The sequence below is a fragment of the Ochotona princeps genome, chromosome X, assembly GCF_030435755.1.
Source record: "Ochotona princeps isolate mOchPri1 chromosome X, mOchPri1.hap1, whole genome shotgun sequence".
Taxonomy (NCBI): domain Eukaryota; kingdom Metazoa; phylum Chordata; class Mammalia; order Lagomorpha; family Ochotonidae; genus Ochotona; species Ochotona princeps.
In genome coordinates this window covers 36,874,149-36,895,672 of record NC_080865.1, presented here as the reverse complement: position 1 = coordinate 36,895,672, position 21,524 = coordinate 36,874,149, and the positions used below count along the sequence as shown (strand labels likewise).

At 44.8% G+C, this 21,524-nt stretch overlaps 1 protein-coding gene across 1 annotated transcript in view; it reads left to right on the top strand.

Moving 5' to 3' along the window:
• MSN (moesin) overlaps positions 1 to 21,524 on the top strand; it is a 70,780-nt gene that overhangs the window by 29,435 nt on the left and 19,821 nt on the right. Inside the window, exon 2 of the mRNA XM_004595200.3 lies at positions 16,519 to 16,602. Within this exon, the coding sequence (XP_004595257.1) occupies positions 16,519 to 16,602 (84 nt within the window). The remainder of the gene's footprint in view (positions 1 to 16,518; positions 16,603 to 21,524) is intronic.

Sequence of the window (21,524 nt, the reverse complement as noted above, 5' to 3'; positions counted from 1 at the left end):
TCACCTCAGCATTAGCTGGTGTGAACATTATATTTGTGGTGGTATGGGTGTTAAAAACCGTGGTATTGTTGCTGGAAAGGTTTAACAGTTTTTACTGGTCTTAGTAAACTGGTAGCTGATCTTGTGGTTTGAAGGGCAAGATGTGGCTTTATCAACTCAGAAAAACAAAGCCGGCTTTTAGAGAAGTTATCTTAAGCTACTTAGGGACCCAAATTAAGAAGCCAAATGCTGTATGTTCTCTTACGAACCTTCTCGCCTCCCTCCCCTCCCCCATCCTATCCCCTTTGGACTTTCTCAAAAACATAGATCCACAGAGCCCAAAGGCATCATTTGAGCTTTCTATATGTCTGCTTCTGGGAGGGTGACCATGACAAAAATGAAGGCCGTGAGCCAGTGGCTGTAAACACAGATATATGTGGCACATTATGAGACCACCCTTTAGCCTTCAGCAGCACATCTTATTGACATAGATATTTTTGAGAGTCAACATTTTCATAAGGCTTTTGTGGTAAACCTAGTTCCTCAACGGGAGCAAGAATTGGATGGAGCTGCAAGATTAGGTGTGAGGGAGTAGAGGCTGAATGGCTCTGGGAACATCCTGCTTAACGATTGTTGGCCAAAGTTCCCCCCACAAGCCCAGTCAACTGAACATCTGCACTTAATGAGGCAGTGCTGTGGAATGGCATCTGCCTTTCCACTTCTTGCCCTGGATGAGTGAGGAGGCCTTCCCCGAGTATTCAGATGGAATGTTCAGCTACATTCTTTGCTATATTTACAGGCCGTGCAGGGAAGGCATGGGGAAACCAGGGGGGAGTCAGTTGATTTTCTCTGCTTTCTAGCAGAGAAGAGTAATTCAACAATGAGTTATTTCAGGCTGTCTTCCTCTCCTGTCCTTCCCTACCTCTTTTGTGGTGGTGGTCGGGGTGGGGTGAGGGAAGTTGTTCCTGTGTCTGATGCAATTTTCTTTTTCTAAGTGGCTAAAGCCACTCTAGGCCCATTAGGTCATGCTCTTTTAGCAGATGCCAATGCTGGGATCTAAAGCTCATCTGTGAGAATGAAGTGATATTTTGGAAATCTTTTAAACATATAATTTTGTTGAACATTTACTCATCCTGGTTCATTGATCAAGGAAGAACACTGACATGTTGTCATCCGGTCTCCAAATATAGAAGTTTCCAATTTGTGATTTTCCAGAAAATTCATTCTTTCCAGAAATACTTTAGACCATTCCCATCTGTCTCCAGGCATGGCTCCTTCAATGTGGAAGGTGCTCCTAGTGTTAGTCACCCTTCCTGTCCCTGTCGGTGAAATTGGGAGATTTACTGCAGATTATTCAGCCTGGTCAGGCAGAGAACTGCAGTCCCTCCCTAGTCAACCAAAGCGTCCTCAGGGAGGGGAAGTGTGGTAATGACATTATCTTTCCCCAGGAGGCCACGTGTTCTCTGAGAACAGGATGTGGGGAGGGATGGGCCCCAGTCACAGGGTATGGGGGCGGGCGCGGGAGAGTGGGCTGGTGGTGTGGCCATGAAGGTTGATGCCGCTTCCTTGGCCTTGAGAGCATTGAAGAACCTTGTACTCTGAATTGTTCCCTCATATGTGTACTCCACTCCCACACATGGCATGTGTGTTCCTTACCGTAAGAAACATTGTACCTGAGAAACACCTACATGTACAAGGTCCAGCTCTTTGTCTCATGGAAACTCAGTGACATGGAGTGAGTGGCTGCCCAACTGTAAAAGCTCATGCCTTATGATCCTGGATCCATAGACCATTTTGTCAAGGTTTTGCTACTAAAGACTGAACCCTTGTGGAGGGATGGGCTTGCTTTGCTGTGCTTTTCTTTGCCTTATTTGTTTCCCTCCCCCAGCGGGTTCCTGAGCTTGCTGAGGTGATTTGCATGTTCGGTTTCCTTTTAGGCCCCATCTTTTTTTTTCACCCCACCCCCACTACTTGGGCTGGGGACCTTTAGAGATGTGCTGCCTGGGGTGGGGAAAAGAGGATGTAGCTAGCTTCCTGTGCAAGGGTAGGGTGGGGCGCCCGCCTTCCTGCCTGTCTGCCCACCCGCCCAGCCACCATTCACCCAGTACTTGAGGAACCGTCTGAAGAGTTCAGTTGAGAGTCACCAGAGGCTGAAGGGTTCTTTGGGAGCCTAGAGACTGACCCATTTTCTCCGGGGTTAGCTGTACTCTCTTTTTCTGGAATCACAATGCTGAGAGTTTCCTTTGCAGAGAGGCTAATTAGTGTAATCACCTCACATGACAAATAGGGAAACTGAGGCCCAGAGCATCCTATACTTCCCATAAGGAGTCAGCAGCAAAGCTAGGATGAGTAAAATTTTAGAAGGTTAGACCTGGAACTGTTTCCAAGCTGCCACTCCAGTGAATTGCAAAGAGTTTGCTTGGGCTGTGTGGTGAACTTCAGCTTCCTTCAAGCAGAACAACTCTTCCTTTACGTACTTTATATTTCTAAGTTTCCTGTGATTTTTCTGTTGGAGGGAGAAGGGAGGCAAGACGCAGCTAAAAAAGGAATACATTTTAAAACCACTAAGCAAGATACACCTAGTTAAGTATAACTCAGATCGACATGGGAAGGGATTATCCCAGGGTTAGTGAGAGCAGACCAACACTTGATCTTGGGGCCACTGTTCTTGGCAGGCTACCCCAAGCTAATGATGACTCTCTTCATCACAAGAACTGTCATCACTGTATGCTGTCTTAAATTTTTTCCTGTCTCAAGGATTACCTCACTTGTAGTACCATAAGACAAAGTTGGAGGCCAGAGGACATTAGATTTCTTGGATAAAAGAAATGATAACAGGTAAGACTATGGTAGGATTCTCTTATAACTTTAAATAAAATGAGACTTGTAACAGCATACTATTAGATGGGGAGACCTAGGTTGTAGTTCTGTCTTCATGTTTTAGCAAGTTACTATTTACTTCACTGAACCTGTTTCTCTCTCATGTAAAATGATTTTTGTGTCTGTCCTATGTTTCCCTCAGGGTTGAATCCAGTAAGAGAATGCATGTGAGCAAGTATCCTTTAACTTGTAGAGCATTTTCCGTGCAGATGGGGCAAGGGTTGTTATTATGCACAGGTGTGCTAGAAGCACTGGAATGATTTGGATTGACTAAGGGGGTTGCAAGAGAAAAGAACCAAAGTTTGTCAAACACCTGTTGTATGCAAGACATTTTCCTATAAGTAAAGGAGATAACATTGTCCACAATCTTGTGACCTAGTCATTGTTGTCAAGAGATCTTGGGACAAATATTTCCTCAGAGACTCCTTGCAGAGCCTAGATTCTCTGTGAAGACATTAAGAACACACTGTGGTGTCCACTGGGACTTTCCAGCTCAGTCCCTACCCCACTCCTACCTCTCTCCTTGGTAAAGAGGGCTGAGAGTGTCTTTTGTTGGCTTTATGTCTCAGTCTTGGCTCTTTATCCCTAACTTTCCTTGGTGGTATTAAGACAATTAGATGTGTTTTGTTGCCCCTGGATGATGGAGGAGCCAATTAGGCTCAGCCTCCTTTTGGGTGACAAGAGGGGCCTCTTGCCCTGAGTTCTGTAGGGAAAACCAGGGATTTATTGCTATCCAGATAGACCCGACTCTTGATTACAGTCATGCAGCTAAAATATGGCAGTTGCTTCCCTACTTTGAGACTCAGTTTCCTCATGTGTAAAATGAATTCGAGGATGCTTAACTGTATGTCTTATGTCCATGGATAGACTGGTAAATATTTAACAGTCAGCTCTCTGATGAAGCCATGTACAAATACTCCTACTGTGTTCAATTTTAAGCTAGCCACAGCAACTCCTTGGTGGAGGAGTTAGGGGAGAGGCATGCCTGATCAGCTGTAGTGCAAGCTGGTTCCAGTACACTGTTCTGCTCATGCTCATTTTACAGTCCCACCCTCATTTCTCCAGCCCACCACCTTTGTATGCAGCTACAGCTAACCCTTCATCATACATCTTCTGTTCCCTCAAGTTCCCGGGACAAATGGGAAAAGGGCAAGTTATCGTTTAACGTCTGTGCCTTGTCTAAGTTTTCCCGTGAATAACTGGATGTGCAGTATTTGAGTAGAGAACCGGAGGGATTCAGCTGAGGTCCTAATTAGAGTATTTTGATCAATATATTTTGGCTGCTGAGATACTCACACTGGCTGTTACCTCTCACTCTCTGTTTTTTTTTTTTTTTTTTTTTTTAACTAGATGAGAGGATGGTTGAAGACTCTGGCCAATTGCCCAGATGTTTGGCACCATTAACTCTCTGATTGGAAATCCAAAGTTCCTTCCTCTTCTTCCCAATGCTGTCCTTAGAGTCTCCTTTGCTGAATCTTAAGGATTCTGTCACGGGGATTCCTGGGTCAGAAAGTGTTTTGAAGGGACAGACATCTGTGTCTGTGCTTTCATGGCAACAGCATCTGTGCCAGGACACGTTGCTTTAAGCTTCCCAGATGGTGAGAATCACTTGGACCATTTGTTAAGAGTACAAATGCCCAAGATCATTCTCTGTTTCAGTAAGCTTGAGATCCAGAACTTTAGTTTTTTTTTTTTGGACTAGTGCTACAAGTGATTCTAGACAGTTAAGTTTAAGAGACACCTCATTATGACGCTCTGCTGGCTCTGCCTACAAACCTGAGAGGGCCTCACTAAGAGGCCGTTGAACTTGAACTGGACAAGTGGGATGCTGGACTCTGTATGGTGTAAACTTTTAATTAGGGAATCTCAACGGAACTTGAGCTGTGGTTATGCATCAAGGTGAAGGAATTCATGATGGGGGAAGGGTTTGGGGTGAAGGAGGGGGAATCCCAGTACCTATGAAATTGTGTCATGTAATGCAATGTAATTAATGAATAAATGAATATTAAAGAAAAAAAAAGAGACACCTCATTAGCATTGTGTTAAACTCCTGCCCTCTTAACACCATTTTGCCCATTTTATGGGGAGGTGGGGATTTGAAAGCTTGTGTCCTGTTACTGGTTGAGCTAGGTTTTGCGCTTGTTAGGTTTTCCAAACACATTCATCCTACTACAGAGACATTACTTTAGTGTATAATAATATCTGTGGTGATAGGTAGTGATGATTATAGGTAGCAAGGAGCAGGCATAATCCCTACCATACTTATATAGTCCATGGGTTGCAGACGGGTTTGGTTTATACTGGCACTTAACAGTCTAAGAAACCTTGCCATTAATTTGTTTGTTTATGAAAGAAGGGGGAATGCTCGATGTCTAATTCCTTCATCTATTCCTCAAATGCATGCAACAGCTGGAGCTGAGCCATGATCAAGTCAGGAGCCCAGAACTCAATCCAGGTCTCCTGTGTCAGTAGCAGGGAATCAGGTTATTTGCACTATCACCGCTGCCTCCCAGCCTCCCAGGATGTACATTAGCAGGAGAATGGAACTGGTAGTGGAGTTGTGATATGAACTCTGGCACCCCAGTATGGAATGTGCACATTCTAAGGGGCATCTTAACCACTGTACCAGATACCCCGCCCCTTACTGCATCCTTATCTTTTGTGGATAGGGCCTGTCCTCAACTCTGGAGACTCAGTTCACTAGGTTTGGTGGTCCAGATGTCTCTGCAGTTGCTCTTTCCTTGCTTTCTCCATCAGGCATTTCTCTAGCACTATTAGTACCAGCCCATGAGAGGCTGGCTGGTTCTGGGAACTGTAATCTATTTCAGGGACTCCCAAATTTTCCAGACCTTGAAATTATCTGAAGCTGTTGACTTTTGATGCTTGAGGTATTCCACAAGTGAGGCCAGGAAACCTGTATTTAAAACATTTTACTCTAAATGCTAGTGATGACTCAGTTTGCAGTTAACTTTGTGATTTTTTTAAAAATATCTTTTATAGATTGATTTATTTTATTTGCAAGTTGGAATTTGAGAGAGAGAATATCTTCCATCTGGTGGTTTATCTACGTGAAACTCGATATGGATATCCTATTTGGGTACAGGCATACAAGTTCTTAGGTCATCTGCTGCTTTACCAGACATATTAATAATGGGCTGGATTGAAAGTGGAACAGCCAGAACTTGAGTTAGCACTAATAATATGAGATGCCAGGGTTGTGGCTACAGATTAACCAACTGTGCCACAATGCCAGCCTTCACTTTGCCATAAATGCCAGCTGATATACTTTGGAAGTGTCTGGTAGACTGTGTTAAGATGTGCAGATGTGTATGTATTTTGTTGGGACGTGACGAGAGAACAAGGCAAAGTAGTGTATAGATTCAGGGGACTCCTGCAGCCTTTTTAAAGGATGTTAGCATAAGTGCTCTATTGTATTCTGGCTTCTTTAGTGCTCCACTTGTTGGGTGGAGAAGCCCCCCACCCACTCTTCCAAAGGGAGACAACATTTAAAATAATACAGGAATGTATATACAATCTCAAACTGTTGTGCATCGCTCACATTGCTTGAGAAAACTAGAAGTCTAATCACATTTTAAAATTTGCGATCAAAGTGAAAGAATCCTTTGTGCTAGAAGGGCTCCTTCTTAGGCAGCCCCTAACCATGTATACTTAAGTAGGCTTGTGTTTTAAATCTTTCTGACAGTAAGAGGTGTGTAATAATTTGGCTGAAATAGCAGGGGTCAATTATCATATTTTACTTATTATGTGCCTAGAACTTTCATATCTGTTTAACTTAAATTTTATTTTAACTTAAATCTCCCAGAAATCTTACAACAAGGTTGATACTATCAAGCTCATTTTATAGGAAGGTGAAAGAAGTTACTGTAGCATGCTTTGGTCTTCTAAGTGCTGAGAACATTATTTCTGGGACAAGAGCTCCAGTTTTGTGGTTTCTTAGATGCTGGATTTAGCCTTCAGTTTAACAGCAAGGTAGGTAGGAAGTTGATCTTGGCCTTCCCCTGGGGTTGATAAAAGAGCTTTTTGATTAGACCTGGATGCCCCTGCATTGTTGAGTGATCTTAGCTTCAGCAGTTTTAATACTGAGAGGCACAAGACGGGGCAGAATTCCCATGAGCAAACGACAGATCTCAAATTGGGGTTAGATCAAGCTCCAGGGTGTTTTGGCGATGTAATGGTGGAGGTTGCCAGGGTGTGTTCCTGAGCAGAGGCAGCAGAGCCCCCTTCTGGTGCCTGGGCAGAGCTGGCACCTCAAGGCAACCAAAAATGGTCGATGTTTCCAGTCTACAAATACTTCCTGTGAAACTTGCAGGCAGGAAGCTGGGTCAAGCAGGAAATTGACTCAAGAGAGGGAAGCTCTACTGGGTGTGGCCCCAGAGAGGGGCTTTGCCCATTTAGAGATTTACTTTATTAGTGACAGGTCCTTTTATTTAAACATTTTTGAAGTTTTATGGGAATTGAAAGACTGTTGTTCTTGGCTGCCTGGGAACGCATTCATTCCTCCAATTCCCTACCTCTTTGCCTGCTCTGTGCCTTCCTCAACCCTCAGCTTGGAGCTTTGTTGTGCCCAGTGCCTGGGGACTTCCCAACAGTTGCCATCCAAGAGTTTTCAAAGGGAGCTGTCCTGGAAACAAGGCATTGCTGAGTTTCTTTTCATGTTGTTATGAGAGGTCTCGCCTCCTTTGGATGGGTGTTGGTCAGTATCCCAGAGCAGTGCTAAATTGGATTTTTTTCACAAAATAAAGATGATTCAGTCTCTTTCACATAGTCTCTATAGCAGCAGTGTGATAGTTTGGGGTTCTGGAATATTTATTGTCTTGGAGGGCAAGGATGAGATGTTCAAAGGGGAGAAGCCAGATGAGATTCCAGGATGAGTGACCTGAAATCATAAGGAAGGGTCAGCAGGAGAAATGGTCATGCTGAAGAGGTGGCAGGACAACACAAGTACCTGGGAAGGAGCGAAGAGCTTACGGCAGGGGTGGGTATGATGGGTGTGGTGGGTGTGGTTTGAGCGGCTTTGAAAGTGAGGCCTGGAGTTAGGTGCAGGCACTAAGGGGCTAATTTCCTACCCGCCTTCTTCATGTGGAGAGAAAAAGGAGGAGACTCTATTTGAGACTGTGGTTGAGCAAAAGGCCATACCAAAAAGTCTGGATTAGTAAAGCCACAGCTTTCTAATGTGACATCATCACTTCTGATTGTTTCCAGCATGGGCCTCTGCTCTGAGCTTTCCTCCCACAGTGACAATGTAGTTATGTTCTCATTGCTCAAAGGGATTAGTGCCTCGAATATAGGGTAATTGGAGAAGTAACATTCTCTAGTATGCCTTTATCTCCCACATTGAAATAGTCCTTGGGGAGCTTTTGGAGAGTATGGCTGGGTCAAAGCCAATGAAAGGGGACCTTGTCTCCCATGCCCTCTGGAGCAGTTGGAGAGATTGAAGAACTACTACTGGCCCACTAAGGTGTAGGTGTGAGTGGGATTGAGTATAGTTCTCCTTTCCAGAAATTACTGGGAAAAGGCATGGGCATAGGAAAGGTTTACCCCAGCCGAGTCTTACAAGCCGTGTTAAGGGTTTGAAAAGGGGCAGGAAGAGACCATAGAAAATAACTGAACCAAGCACTTCCTGGTTAGTAAGGAAGAGTCTAAGTTATTGGGAAATGAATGAATCAGTGGAGGAGGAGGAGGAGGAGGAGAAAAAAAGAGGAGGAGGAGGGAATTAGCTTCTAGACTAAAGATTCAAAGCAACCCTTGTTCACCCTGCAGCCCTGGTGGAAAACAGCTACTTCAGGCAGTGCTGTCATCCCAAGAGGCAAGAGAGACCAGGCCCTGCCCTGCCCTGCCCTGCCCTGCCCTGGTAGCAGGAAATGGGGGGTGCTGGATCCTAAATAACGGTGATTGGTCTCCAGGCTGATTAAAGTGGTTTGGGTGACACTATGGTGACTACTTTTTGGCCAGGGAAGAGACTGGAGTTCTGGGGCTGCCCTGGTGGGGCTTGTCCTAACTCTGGCTCCTGTTTCTAACTTATGCTTGCATTCCTTTCCACATCAGCAGCTGTACTGAAAGCCCAGAGGGGAGTGGGCACTTGGGGAGATGAGGGAGATGGCAGGTGGGAGGTGATGTCATTGAGCTCAGACTCAGCTAGACTGACTCATATGTTCTGCCCCAGGGAGACAAGGGGACCTTCCCAAACTTTACTTCCCAGATGTGCCCGGTCTCCCTGTGCCAAAGAGTTTGGGCCTTGGCCAAAATACTTGCCAAGGCAATGTCTGAAGACAGCAGTGAAATCAGCATGATTAGAGAGGTGGGTGGAGTTGTGGAAAGAGCTCCAAGAATGTCCAGAAGACCCGTCTCCACCCCTTGCTAGATGAGTAAATGTGCCCTCGGTGATGTGGGTGATGGCACTGGCATGTAGTTGGCATTCAGTAAATGTCTACTTCTATCCTGCATGTGCCTTGTGCACTGCAGTTTTCTCAGCTGTGAAGCGGGGCTGACAATACACATCTCCAGCTCGGAAATCCATGCTTTAGGCAGTTACTGATCACCAAGTCATCTTACTTTTTCACTTTCTCTCAGGGAAAGAGGCATCTTATATTTCAGTGATATGGAGCAATGGAGGAAAATCATTGCTAGACTCCCTTGCTGGGGCTGGGCTATTGTTCACCTGGGTGTTCTTGGCATTTGGGAAGGAGAAGAGTCACTTATCAGAAGCTGGTGAGACCCAGAGGCCAAAGTACCACAGCTGCTGCAGTTGCTAAGGCACATACAGCCTGGTTAATTTTATGTCTCATGCCAGCCAGTTGAGGACATGGTGGAGATCCTGGTCTGTTGAAACCTTTAAGATAGGTTTGTTAGTACTCAGAGAAGGGTTTGATGTGAGAAATGTATGTTTAATTATTCAAGAAATAATAGTGGGTTTATTGTTTTTGCGCTAAGAGTGGGAAGACCATTGTGTGCGAAATAATGACATCCCTCCCCTAAACACTCAGGTGTTTGCTTGTTTTAATGTTGTTGCCTTTTAGGCTCTTGATGTTCTGTATAGACACAGTGTTTGACCTCAGGGATCTCAGGCTGGGCCTAAATCCTCAGACCCAGCTTAGACAGGGATTTAGCTGTATAAACAGTCTCTTCTGGGGACTCTATCTTGAAATACTACTCCATCTCTATTGCTTTCTTGAGGGGCTCTGTGAGAGCTTTTTTGATGATTTTGGACTTTGGAGGCTTTATTTTTTGAAAAGATTTATCTATTTTCATTGGAAAGGCAGATATACAGAGAGAAGGAGAGACAGAAAGATTCTTTGTCAAGTGGCCACAAAAGCTAGAACTAAGATGTTCTGAAGCCAGGAGCTTCCTCCAGGTCTCCCATGTGGATGCAGGATCCCAAGGCTTTGGGGCATCCTCTCCACAGCTTTCCCAGACCACAAGCAGGGAGCTGGAAGGGAAGTGGAGCAGCCGGGAAAGCAACCGGCACCCACATGGGATCCCTGGTTCTGTCCCAGAGGAGGACAGTGGGTGCCCCGTAATTTAAGTATCCTATGAGCCCTGTGTGGCCTGCAGCCTGGGCTGGCAGCTCATCTGGCATATTTGACCCCCGATTAATCTAAGAGAATTTAGGGGGGCTTTCTTTGACCAGGACTCCTACCCCAGCTATTAATTTCATGCCCCAATCATGCTATCTATCACCTTTAGTCCCCAGGCTGTGGCACCCCCCACCAGAGAGAGAGAGAGAGAGAGAGAGAGAGAGAGAGAGAGAGAGAGAAAGAAACAGGAGTGCACCGACCTAAACACTGTCCTTGTGAGTCACATTTTTCTTCTGAGTTAAGTAGTGTTAAGGATGGAAGTTCTTTTGTGTTTGCTTTTCTTTGTGACTTTTTTGTAAACCTAAAATGATTTCTCTCTACCATGAGGTTCAGGTAACCTCAGCCTGCTATCCCTGAAGAAGCAGCCAAGGAGGAATGAGAGAAACCCTGTGCAGTATTTCTGGATGAGCAGGTTGCAGTTGGGTTTCCCAGTTGTAGGTGAGCCTTTGTTTCAGAGAGATGTTATACGTAGGAGAGAGAAGACTGGCCAGCACTGCCTTCTGGCACGTGCTTATGCCTAAAGCAGGTTGAGCCTTTCTCTGCTGAGTAAGCATCATTTTTTTTTAAAAGGAAAGTTTTATTTACTTGAAAGGATGAGAGACACACAGAGAAATCGTATGTTCCCCAAATGGCTGCTATTGCAGAGCAGGGTGTGTCAAAAGCTGGGAGCGAGGAGCTTCTTCCAGGTCACCCACATGGGTGCAGGGGCCCAACAACTAGAGCCATCCTCTGCTGCTTTCCTAGGCCATTAGCAGTTAGCTGAATTAGAAGTAGAACAGTGGGTCTGGGACTGTAGCCTAGTGGCTAAAGTCCTCATCTTGCATGCACTACGATCCCATATGGGCACCGGTTCTAATTCTGGCAGCCCCGCTTCCCAGATGCTCCCTGCTTGTGGCCTGGGAAAGCAGTGGAGGTCCTCCCAAAGCCTTGGGACCCAGCACCCACAAGGGAGACCCGGAAGAGGCTCCTGGCTCTTGGTTTTGGGTCGGTGTAGCCCAGGCCATTGCGGCCACTTGGGGATGGAAGATCTTCTTCCGTCTCTCCTCCTCTCTGTAAAAACAAGTGGAGCAGCCAGGACATGAACTGGTGCCCATATGGGATGCTACCGTCATAGATGGAGGATTAGCCTGTATGTACACCATTGTGCCTGCGATGCTCCCTGACTACCCCACTGAAGCATTTCTTTAACAAATACCTGAATATGTATTCTGAACCTGGATTAGGCTCCACATTTGCTCAGTGTCCTGAAGTTACTTGATTGGCATGACTTATACTTGATATGATTTGTGAAGGACGCTAGCTTGCTCCTTATTGAAAATTCTTGCTAGCAGTGCGAATTCTTAGGTTGTGGAACAATTCCCTGAGATTCCACACATTTTATGTTTCCCCTTTTGACTTTTCCTTCTGAAAAAAAAATAGTTCCTGTTTTTAAAAACTTATTCTATTTAAAAGAGAGAATTAGATGAAAGGAGAGCTTCCATCTGGTGGTTCATTCTGCAAGTGCTCATAACAGCTGGGGCTCTGGCAGCCCAAAGGGGCCCAGAACTCAATCCAGGTTTCTTGTGCGTGGCAGGGACCGAAGTACCTGAGCTACCAGCTGCTGCCTTCCCAAGCGTGCATTGGCAGGTGATTGAACTATGAAGCAAAGCCAGGAATCAGATGAGGCACTTTGTTAAGAGATGCAAGTGTTGCAAATGGTGCTCTAACCTCTGCACCAAATACTTGCTGTTTAAAGAGAGAGTTCTAATGCTGCCCCTCTTGCCCAGAATTTCTAGGCCCGCTTATCACTAACAACAGGATTAAGGCTCAGCTTTCTAACATGGCTCTTCACCTACTGTCCTAGTCTTGCCATCCACTCACTTCACTCTGAAGTCTGTATTCACTTGGGAGTAGACGCACATCATTGCTTCTAAATGGCCATCGGTATCTCTGCCTCCTTCCAAGTCATGCCACATGTGGATTTCCCTACCTAGAGCTTTTGAAAATGCTTTTCCCCTACCCCCATGTTTTCCCATTTCCAAAATCCAGCTTGTCCTTAAAGACCAGTGCAAATACTACTTTGAATTGTATGGGTCCTGATTTCCACAAAAGCTTTACTCTGTTCTGCTTTGGTCCTTCCAATGTGGTAGCTTTCCTTGTATTCGGTAACTGCTATGAGATCAGGGACCAGTTCTAGAGATCTACTACAACTATAGTTCCTAAACATTTTGTTTCATTAATTTATGGAAGGTTCCCTAATCTGGACTCTTTGGGCCTCCATGGAAAGAATCTATAGAACTGGATGAACAAAATTACATTTATTTTCACTAACCTACCACTTAACAATTTATGTCATTTTTCAATTGTGAATGTAGGGAAAAGAATTATAGTAGTGCTACTTAGTACTTCTGACTTTGTCATCAATGAAAATCTGATATTTTATATCATTATTTAGTTATTGTGGAGTTTTCAAAATATCACTTAATACTCCATTCAAATTTGAAATCACTGTAGTAATAGCAAGACTCCATACCTGGTAATTACATGCTGTGTTAACAAACAGATACATATTTAAATGTAAAGGGTCTATTTTGTACATTTACAATATTCTGAGAGGGGATCCATAGATTTTACTATATGGGCAAGAGTGGTTCATGGCATCATCTCTATATGTGTATACTGTTTTCTTTCTGTCTCATATCTCCACGCTCAGCACCTGTTCATCTAGCCAACTCTTTAGAGGACTTATTTAGTCTTGGGTACTGGAGAGGTCATTTCAGACCTTGAGATGAGAACCAATATACTAAAAAGCCCACTGAACCTTTTCTACGTTCTCCTCTTGCTTCAGGAATTGCTGATTTGAGGTTATTGGGTTTTTTTAATGTATAGATTTATTTATCTATTTGGAAGTCACAGGTAAAGAGGAGGAAGGAGGGAGAAAGGGGAAAGGAGGAGAGAGATTTCAAACAGTGGTTCATTCACCAGGTCAAAGTCAGGAGCAGAGAGCTTCTTCTGGGTCACCTAGGTGGTGACAGTGTCCCAGCCATTTGGAACAACTTGCCCTGCTTCTCCAGAGGCTGGATTGCAAGTGGCTTAACCAGGACTCAAACCAGTGCCCATATGGGATGCAGACAGTGGCTTAACTGGCTGTGCTACAAAGCCAGCCCCTTGAGGATTCCTCTTAAGGGAGCTCAAGAATGATTTCAGGCTGAGTATCGTCTAGTGTCCCCAAATTTCAGCCAAAGGACTCCATTGCCCCTGCGTTAGGAGGAACAGTTTTTCAGGGGTCAGTGGATTGGCAGGAAGCCTAAGGTAACACCAAGTCAAGGTGGCTAACCTTGCTTTACTCCCATGGGGCACTTGCTTTACTTGTTCCTGCCTTGGGGCCTTTCCTGTCCCATTGTCAATCCTGAAATAGATTTCCTCCCTGGCTCCCTGGTGAGATTTATTTACAAAGTTGCTCCCTGTGCCTGGTCTTCATCAGAATTGTTTGGCTGGCAAAATGGTCCTCTGGCCTCTCTTCCCTGTCTCCTGGCCCCTGTGCGCAGGAAAGGCCCAGAGTTTCAGACTGACAAGTCTTCATTTCCTACCCACTTACTTCAGGGGACTTTGCATCTTTGACAATTCTGTTTTCAGTCATTTTCCTCAGTAGTATGAGTAGTTTGTGACCATCCCAAAACACATGAATTAGATGTTTGTTTTATGTGGAGAAAATGCTCATAAGATCATTACTCTAGTGCCAAGCCTAACATTTGGCCACGATTCCAGTTGTCTCTCTAAATGCTTCCTACGAAATTGTGCTCATTACTGCATAAAATCTTGCTCTTTAGACTTCCTGTCTTAATATAACTGAAATGTCTTCCCAGGGCTTGAAAGAGTTTGCAGAAAGTATTATATGACCATAAACAAGCTGTCTCATCTATACCATATAATTACTTAAATGTCTATTGATTCAAAAGCTTGTCTTTTATTTCTTTTAACACAAGCCATTTTTATTTTGTAAGATAAAATTAGTTTATTTAAGTTATGAAGTTTGACTTTAGACCTGGATTCATTTTTTTTAACTTTTTTTTTTATTAATTATTATGCATTATGTGACAGTTGCATAGGCTCTGGGAACCCCCCCACCCCTCCCCACGCCCCTCCCCCCCTGGTGGATTCCTCCACCTTGGTGCAGTATTACAGTTCAAATTCAATCAAGATTCTTTCCTTGCAAACGTATACCAAACATAGAGTCCAGCTACTTATTGTCCAGATGGGTTGAACAGTTTCTTGGGGAGACCATTTCTGGTCTGAAGTTAGAGCTGGTAGAATATCATCCCAGTCAATTAAGAGTCCCAATATAACATTAACAGCAATTTGTAACATTATGGAATTGACATGGTTTTGCGTAACCAGTATGTTAGAAAAAAACAAAAAACAAGTTCTTAACCACAACCTATGATTAGCTCATTGACATTTCAATTTTAGTTTGTATACAGGACCGGCTGCTATATACCTTAAAATGGCTATAAGGTACCATTCAGCTGTCTCGTGTCTATTTCATTTTAGTATTTAGCCATTTGTTGTGTTGTTGTGATTTCTCCACTTGCTAGTGGTGTGACCTCAGGTAAACTATCTCTTCATCCTTAATATGGCAATGCCACTCTTATTCACAAGGTGATTGCAGGTATTAAATGGAGTAGTACATATGATGTAAGAAGTCTTACTACCTGCAAAGTAGTTTTACCCTTAACTATTACTAACATTGTTACCAAGTGTGTAGTGAAATGAGAAAGTCTCTGGGTCTGGCACGGTGGCCTAGTGGCTAAAGTCCTTCCCTTGATCGTGGCGGTGGCCTAGTGGCTAAAGTCCTTCCCTTGATTGTGCCCCGGGATCCCATATGGGCGCCGGTTCTAATCCTGGCAGCTCCACTTCCCATCCAGCTCCCTGCTTGTGGCCTGAGAAAGCAGTCAAGGACGGCCCAAAGCCTTGGGACCCTGCACCCGCGTGGGAAACCTGGAGGAAGTTCCTGGCTCCTGGCTCCAGATTGGTACAGCACCGGCCATTGCTCTCACTTGGGGAGTGAATCTTCGGACGGAAGATCTTCCTCTCTGTCTCTCCTCCTCTCTGTATATCCGACTTTGTAATAAAAAAATAAAATAAATCTTAAAAAAAAGTCTCTAATGATGACATTTCAGCTATCCTCAACATGGGTTCAAGGACCTTTTAGTAAAGGTGGTGAATACTTTTCATAGTATGTATGAGATGATGTATGGCTACTATCTTTACCTCTCTATTGACTTGGCTTTGTTAGCACATATATTTCTGCCCATGCCCACCTCTACTGAGTCCTCTTTCCTCTCTCTTGGGCCCAGGGAGGCCAGTGAGACATAAATACAGGAAGTATTAGCAATGCCAGTCAGTATATAGAACCATAGATATCAGCACTGAACTCGTCCTTGGAGATCACCTAGGTTGACTCATAGCTCCTCACCCCATGCCTGCCTTTGCACAGATGAGGGAAACTGAGGCCCAGGAAAACCACAGGGGCTGCCCAAGGCTAAAACCTGAACAAGTATCGGTGCTAGACGTAAAACCCCATGTTCTTGATCTTGTCCAAAACTAGCCTCTGCAATTAGCAAGTTGTGCTATAAGTCATCTTCAGAGGTTCATCTAACATCTATATTATGAAAAAAATAGGTGTAGGTTTCAATTTTTTTTTTTGCATCAAAATAAACTTACCTTTTGAATCTGTTTTCTTAAACTTTTTGAGCTGCCTTTATAACAGTAATCTGTGGTATAGACCAGGGGTCATTGTAGGCTTGAGTTAGCTGGAGTAGGTGTGGAAGATGTCCATGGCCAGTTTTGAGTCTTTGGTAGTATTTTTACTTGCATTTTTGTCTGCTCCTTGGTACACCTTGCTGTGTGGCTGGTTGGGAGCAGGATCTAGGTTATTGTTTATCGTTGTTAATATTCCCCTGTTCCTCCCGACTAATATTTAAGTAACTCAGGTTCTTGGAATCCTAGTCCCCTCTTCTCTTGTTGAACAGACACTTGGCCCAGACTGCAGATGACTAATACATCTCCTTTGATCTCATTCTAGATCAGTGTGCGTGTGACCACCATGGATGCAGAGCTGGAGTTTGCCATCCAGCCCAACACCACTGGCAAGCAGCTGTTTGACCAGGTAAGGGAGGGATGTATTACTCCTTAGTCTCCTCTTCTTCTGCTAGCTCTCACCACATGCCAGTCATGCATGCTTTCTACTCTTGAAATCTCTCTTCCTACTTGTTCCTTCAAAATCAGTCAAAACAAATCCTGACCCCAGGTGTCCCTCAGGGTCCAGATTAATCCTATCTTTGGCCATGAAAAAGAAGGAAAAGAAAATGGGATTATGATTCTGTGCTATGTGATTTACAAATATCCCACAGAGTCATCCTTCGACCTGAATGATCCCTTCTCCATTTCAATGATTAGAAGTTAAATTGCTTAATTACACTTACCATATAGCTCCTGCTTTTTTTGCTTCCCAGTAGAAGGAAACCAACATACTCTTTCAAAAAAAAAAAGATTGATTTTTATTGGAAAGGCAGATATACAGAGAGGAGGAGAGACAGTGAGGAAGCTCTCCCATCTGCCAGTGCACTCCCAAAGTGGCCAGGAGCCAGGAGCTTCTTCCGGGTCTCCCATGTGGGTGCAGGGTCTCAAGGGTTTGGGACATCCTCTACTGCTTTTTCAGGTCACAAGCAGGGAGGTGGAAGGGAAGTGGAGCAGCTGGGATACAAACCAGCGCTCATATGGGATCCTGGCACTTGCAAGGTGAGGATTTGGCCATTGAGCCTTTATGCTGGGCCCCAGCTGCTTCACGTCTAATTCAACTCCCTGCTAATGTGCCTGAGAAAGCAACAGCAGATGGCTCAGTCCCTCCAGGTCTCCCGCATTGGTTCAGGGGCCCAAGCACTTGGGCCGTCTTCCATTGCTTTCCCAGGCACATTAGCAGGGAGCTGGATGTGGAGCAGCTGAGATCCAAACCCGCGTTCATATAGGATAGTCATCAGATTATCTAACTTTGGATTTCATAGGAATTTTCTGGTTCTCTGGCATTTATGTTTGTTTTACTTTGAAGAGCAATTGGCATTTAATTTGTGAAAATACGAATTAGCATGAAGAATATTTAAACATGTGTTTACTACAATTAAAGTACTGACATTCACATAGCTTGCATATGATTATAGTGCAAGTCTAGAATGACTGAATTTCGATGAAAATCTTGCATTCTCTTTGCATGCAAGTTTTATGTTGAAGAGCTTTTAAAGGAACAGCTTGGTGAAGTCAAAAGGGCACTGGATGGAAAATCAGCAATCTTGAGCTCTAACACAAGTTCTGTCAACTGACCTCCCGTAAACCCTTCCCTTCATTGGACCTGTTTCTCCATTTGTATGATGTTTAATTTATCTTTTTGTAGCCTGGTTACCTGTCAGATTTACTTCTGGCATTTGTTTCTGCAGTCTGTATCTCTTTCTCTCCCATTTCTATTTCCACTGATTGGATGTCTAATAACTTTGCTGTAAAGAGAAAGAAAACACCTTGCTTGAGTGTGATTAGCTGTCGGCATATGTTGTGGGAGGAGGCAGGAACGAGCTGGCTGGCAGGGTCACCTCTGTGGACAGGCTTCTTACTGTCTCTGGGACAAATGGGAGGAGGTGGCCACACACAACATAGGCTGGCGGACCCTTTGTTCCAGACAGCCACACTCTGGGCAACGGCTACGCTGGTAGAGGGGAGGGTGTCTGTCAGTGCAGATTTTATGGTCCAGCTGGGAGCCTGAGGCTCCTTTGGTCTCTGCCCAGACTCCTTTCCAGAGCCCCGATTCTCCTTAGTCCCCCTCCCAAACCAAATGACGCCATCCTCTCCTTCAACACTGGGGGCTTTGTCCATTTACATTGGAGGGGGTGGCTGCAGAGGGCACAGAAAGCATGATTTAGAGCCCAGGGCAGAAAAATCCTCGAACAAAGAGGTTTATTAACTTTGAAAAGCCACAAAAGTCCTGGTAGTGTTGGTTTGGTTTGTGTACTGTGGGTGTGGTTCTGAGGGCAGCCCAGATGGTCGGGAGTCCTGGCCAGACGGCTATGAGAGTTCTGAAAGCTCCTGCTTCGCAAACAAAGCCCTTGAGAGTCTGAGCCTCTCTTACTAGTTGGTGGAGAGGGCACAGAGGCCACTAGGAAATGCTTGACTCTTCTTCCAGAAGATCAGTGTTGGCTTGAGAAGTGTCTTTTGTTGAGTATCAGTGGAGGAACACCCTCTGTAAGGTAGTGTAATCCTCGCCATCTGGCCTCTGAGAGGCGAAAGCATTACCCTGAGTCACGGAGTTAGTAAACCGTGACATAGAATTTCAAAATGCAGCCCTGGTGGAACAACTGTAATTTTCTGCCACTGCAGTATTCAACATGTTTAGCTGAGACAAGATGTGTTCTCCCTCCTCAGACCTTTAAGGGATTGCCATGGGAAGGAGAGAGCAGTTCCTGTTTGTGAGATCAGAAGGAGCAGAGCTGGGATCCTGCAGCTGAAAAATATGGGAGGAAAGATTAGAGCTCTAACGAAATTTTGGACATAGGACCCTCTGAAGGCCAGAACAGGAGTGGAATCTACGGAAATGTTCGGTTATAAGCGGTTGTGAGTTCTTTCTCCCTCTATAATTTGGTGAAACATGAGGGAGGAAGTCCATTCAGTTTGACCCTTAAGCCCATCATTCAAGAAGGCCTTTCCTGTGGAGCCAGGACCTGGGAAAAAGGAGCTGCACTCCCTGAAGAAATTGACAAAAGCTCCGGGGCCATCCTGAAACCCAGCAGTCGTATGACCAATTACCAGAGAAGAAGCAGGTTAGAGAGAAAGCATCTTTCTTGGCCACAGTGATAACAAAGAGGGGACAAAAGAAAGCCATAATTTGATGTGATGCAAAACCCGGTGGGAAAGAGTAGATCCCACAGTTCTTCCAGTTTCCTTATATTTCTTTTTGTGAGTGTGCTTAGAGCTAGGGAGGAGAGACTACACGTTTTGCTACAACAGTTCAGCACTTGCTTCAACCTCTATAGCCCCACATTCTTCCACAGGCTCTCCATGGTGAATTACCTTGGTACCACTAGGGGGCAGTGCCACCATTACGAAGTCCATTTTGTAAACCCCTCTGCCTGACTCCCCACAAGCCATGATCTCAAGCTCTAGATTGAGTCTTCGCTCGCTCACTTTTTTTTTTTTTTTAAATTGACTTATTTTTATTGGAAAGTCAGATTTACAGAGAGAAAGAGAGACAGACAGAAACATCTTCCGCCCACTGGTTCCCTCCCCGAGTGGCCAGGAGCCAGGAGCCTGTTCCAGTCTCGCACGTGGGTGCAGAGTCCCAAGGCTTTGGATTGCGTTCCCAGGCTCCAAGCAGGCAGTTGGAAGGGAAGCAGAACAGCTAGGATACACACTGGCATCCAAATGGGATCCCGGCACATTGCAAGGTGAGGACTTTGTAGCCACTAGGCTGTTGCACTGGGCCTTCCTCTAGCTCTTAACACTAGAGGGTGAAGTTAATGTATTCATTGACTCACTGAATATTGACTGAAAGTGTATAGTGCCTTGGAGAGACTCTCAGAACCTGTCCAACACCATCTCTGCCCTAAAGCCACATGGAGTTCCTTACCAGTGGAGGCTTAGATAGGCACATGTAACCCTTTTTTCTTAAAAAATGAAAGAAACATCCCTGAGGATCAGGTAACATGGCATGGTATACAGAATGTAAGATTTAGAGTCAGCCCTGAGTCGGGTTTTTGTCCTGCTATTTAGCTGTGTGACCTTGAGTGGCTGATTAAGCCTCTCAGGCTTTTCCTTTCCTCAGTATGACAGTTACACTGAAATCTCAGAGATGTTGTGACTTAATCCTTAGATAAATGAAGTTCAGACATTCAAATTGTGGTGGTTATTATTAAGTGTTAAATTAGTAGATGGAAGTTGCTCTAGGAGTTCAGATGAGAGAGCCATGGACTCAGGAAGCATTTCTGGCTTCCTGGAGTACTTAGGACTGGAGAACTTTTCATTAAAAAATAGCAACCCTTTCTTTTCTTCCCGCTTGCATTTTGTCAAATAGCATTTGTTATTATAATATGATTGTTCCCATATTGCCAATGAAGAACCGAGGCCGGGAGAGGGTAAGAGATCATTTGAAGTTCACATCACTAGGAAGTGATGCTTCTAGGGCTTGAATCAGGGCACATAGTGTTTTCCATTTCCCCAGTGCCTTTTGTCAGCTGTGCCCTGTGTGACCCCTCCCCCCTTGCCTGCTCCCCAGACTTGGCACCCCATGAGCATTCTCTGCTATACATCAGGTAACTGCTAGAGCACAGGCAGTGTGCAGGTACAAACAGCCTGGCTTGGAGCTTTGCAGTTGTGCATTGATTTGCTTTTAGGTGGGTGGTTGACGCAGCTCTTTCCAAGCTGAGAATGGGATCTCAGTGGGCCTCAGGTGTCTGGGCATTGACGCATTTTGCACATAATTTCTCACACAGTCCTCTTGAGGCTGCAGCCTTCAGGTTCCTGATCATGCTGTGGGCCTCTGAGGCGGTCGGTGATGTCACTGGTTTGTTTACTCAGATAGGTTGATTCCTGGGGGATACGAGGAGGGAGGCTCTGGGCTCCAGAGCTGACCAGATCTCCACTGTCCTCCACAGAAATCAAACCTAGGCAGCCTTCACATGCAAAAAAGGAGGAAAACGGATTCTCATTTACACCTAGAAGCGCCTGATGGTAGTGAAGATTTTCTCAAAGGCAAATTCTTGCTTTCACTGGATCTTGTTTTTACTGCTTGAACAGTATAACACTTTACAGCCTGTTTTGGACATTTTTGTCATGGTGCTGAACCGAATCCATAACGTTCAGTCCCACTTGGTGGGTGTGCGGCAGATTGTAGGGGGCCCACTAATCTATGGGCTACATGTGATGTAGTACAATGTATTGGCACGTCAGTTTTAATTACTATAATAAAAACATTAGTTTATGGAGTAGAATGTGAAATTTGTACAATTAAGACTTAACCTGAGGTTTCAAAGAAATTCCAGCTAACTTGCCACC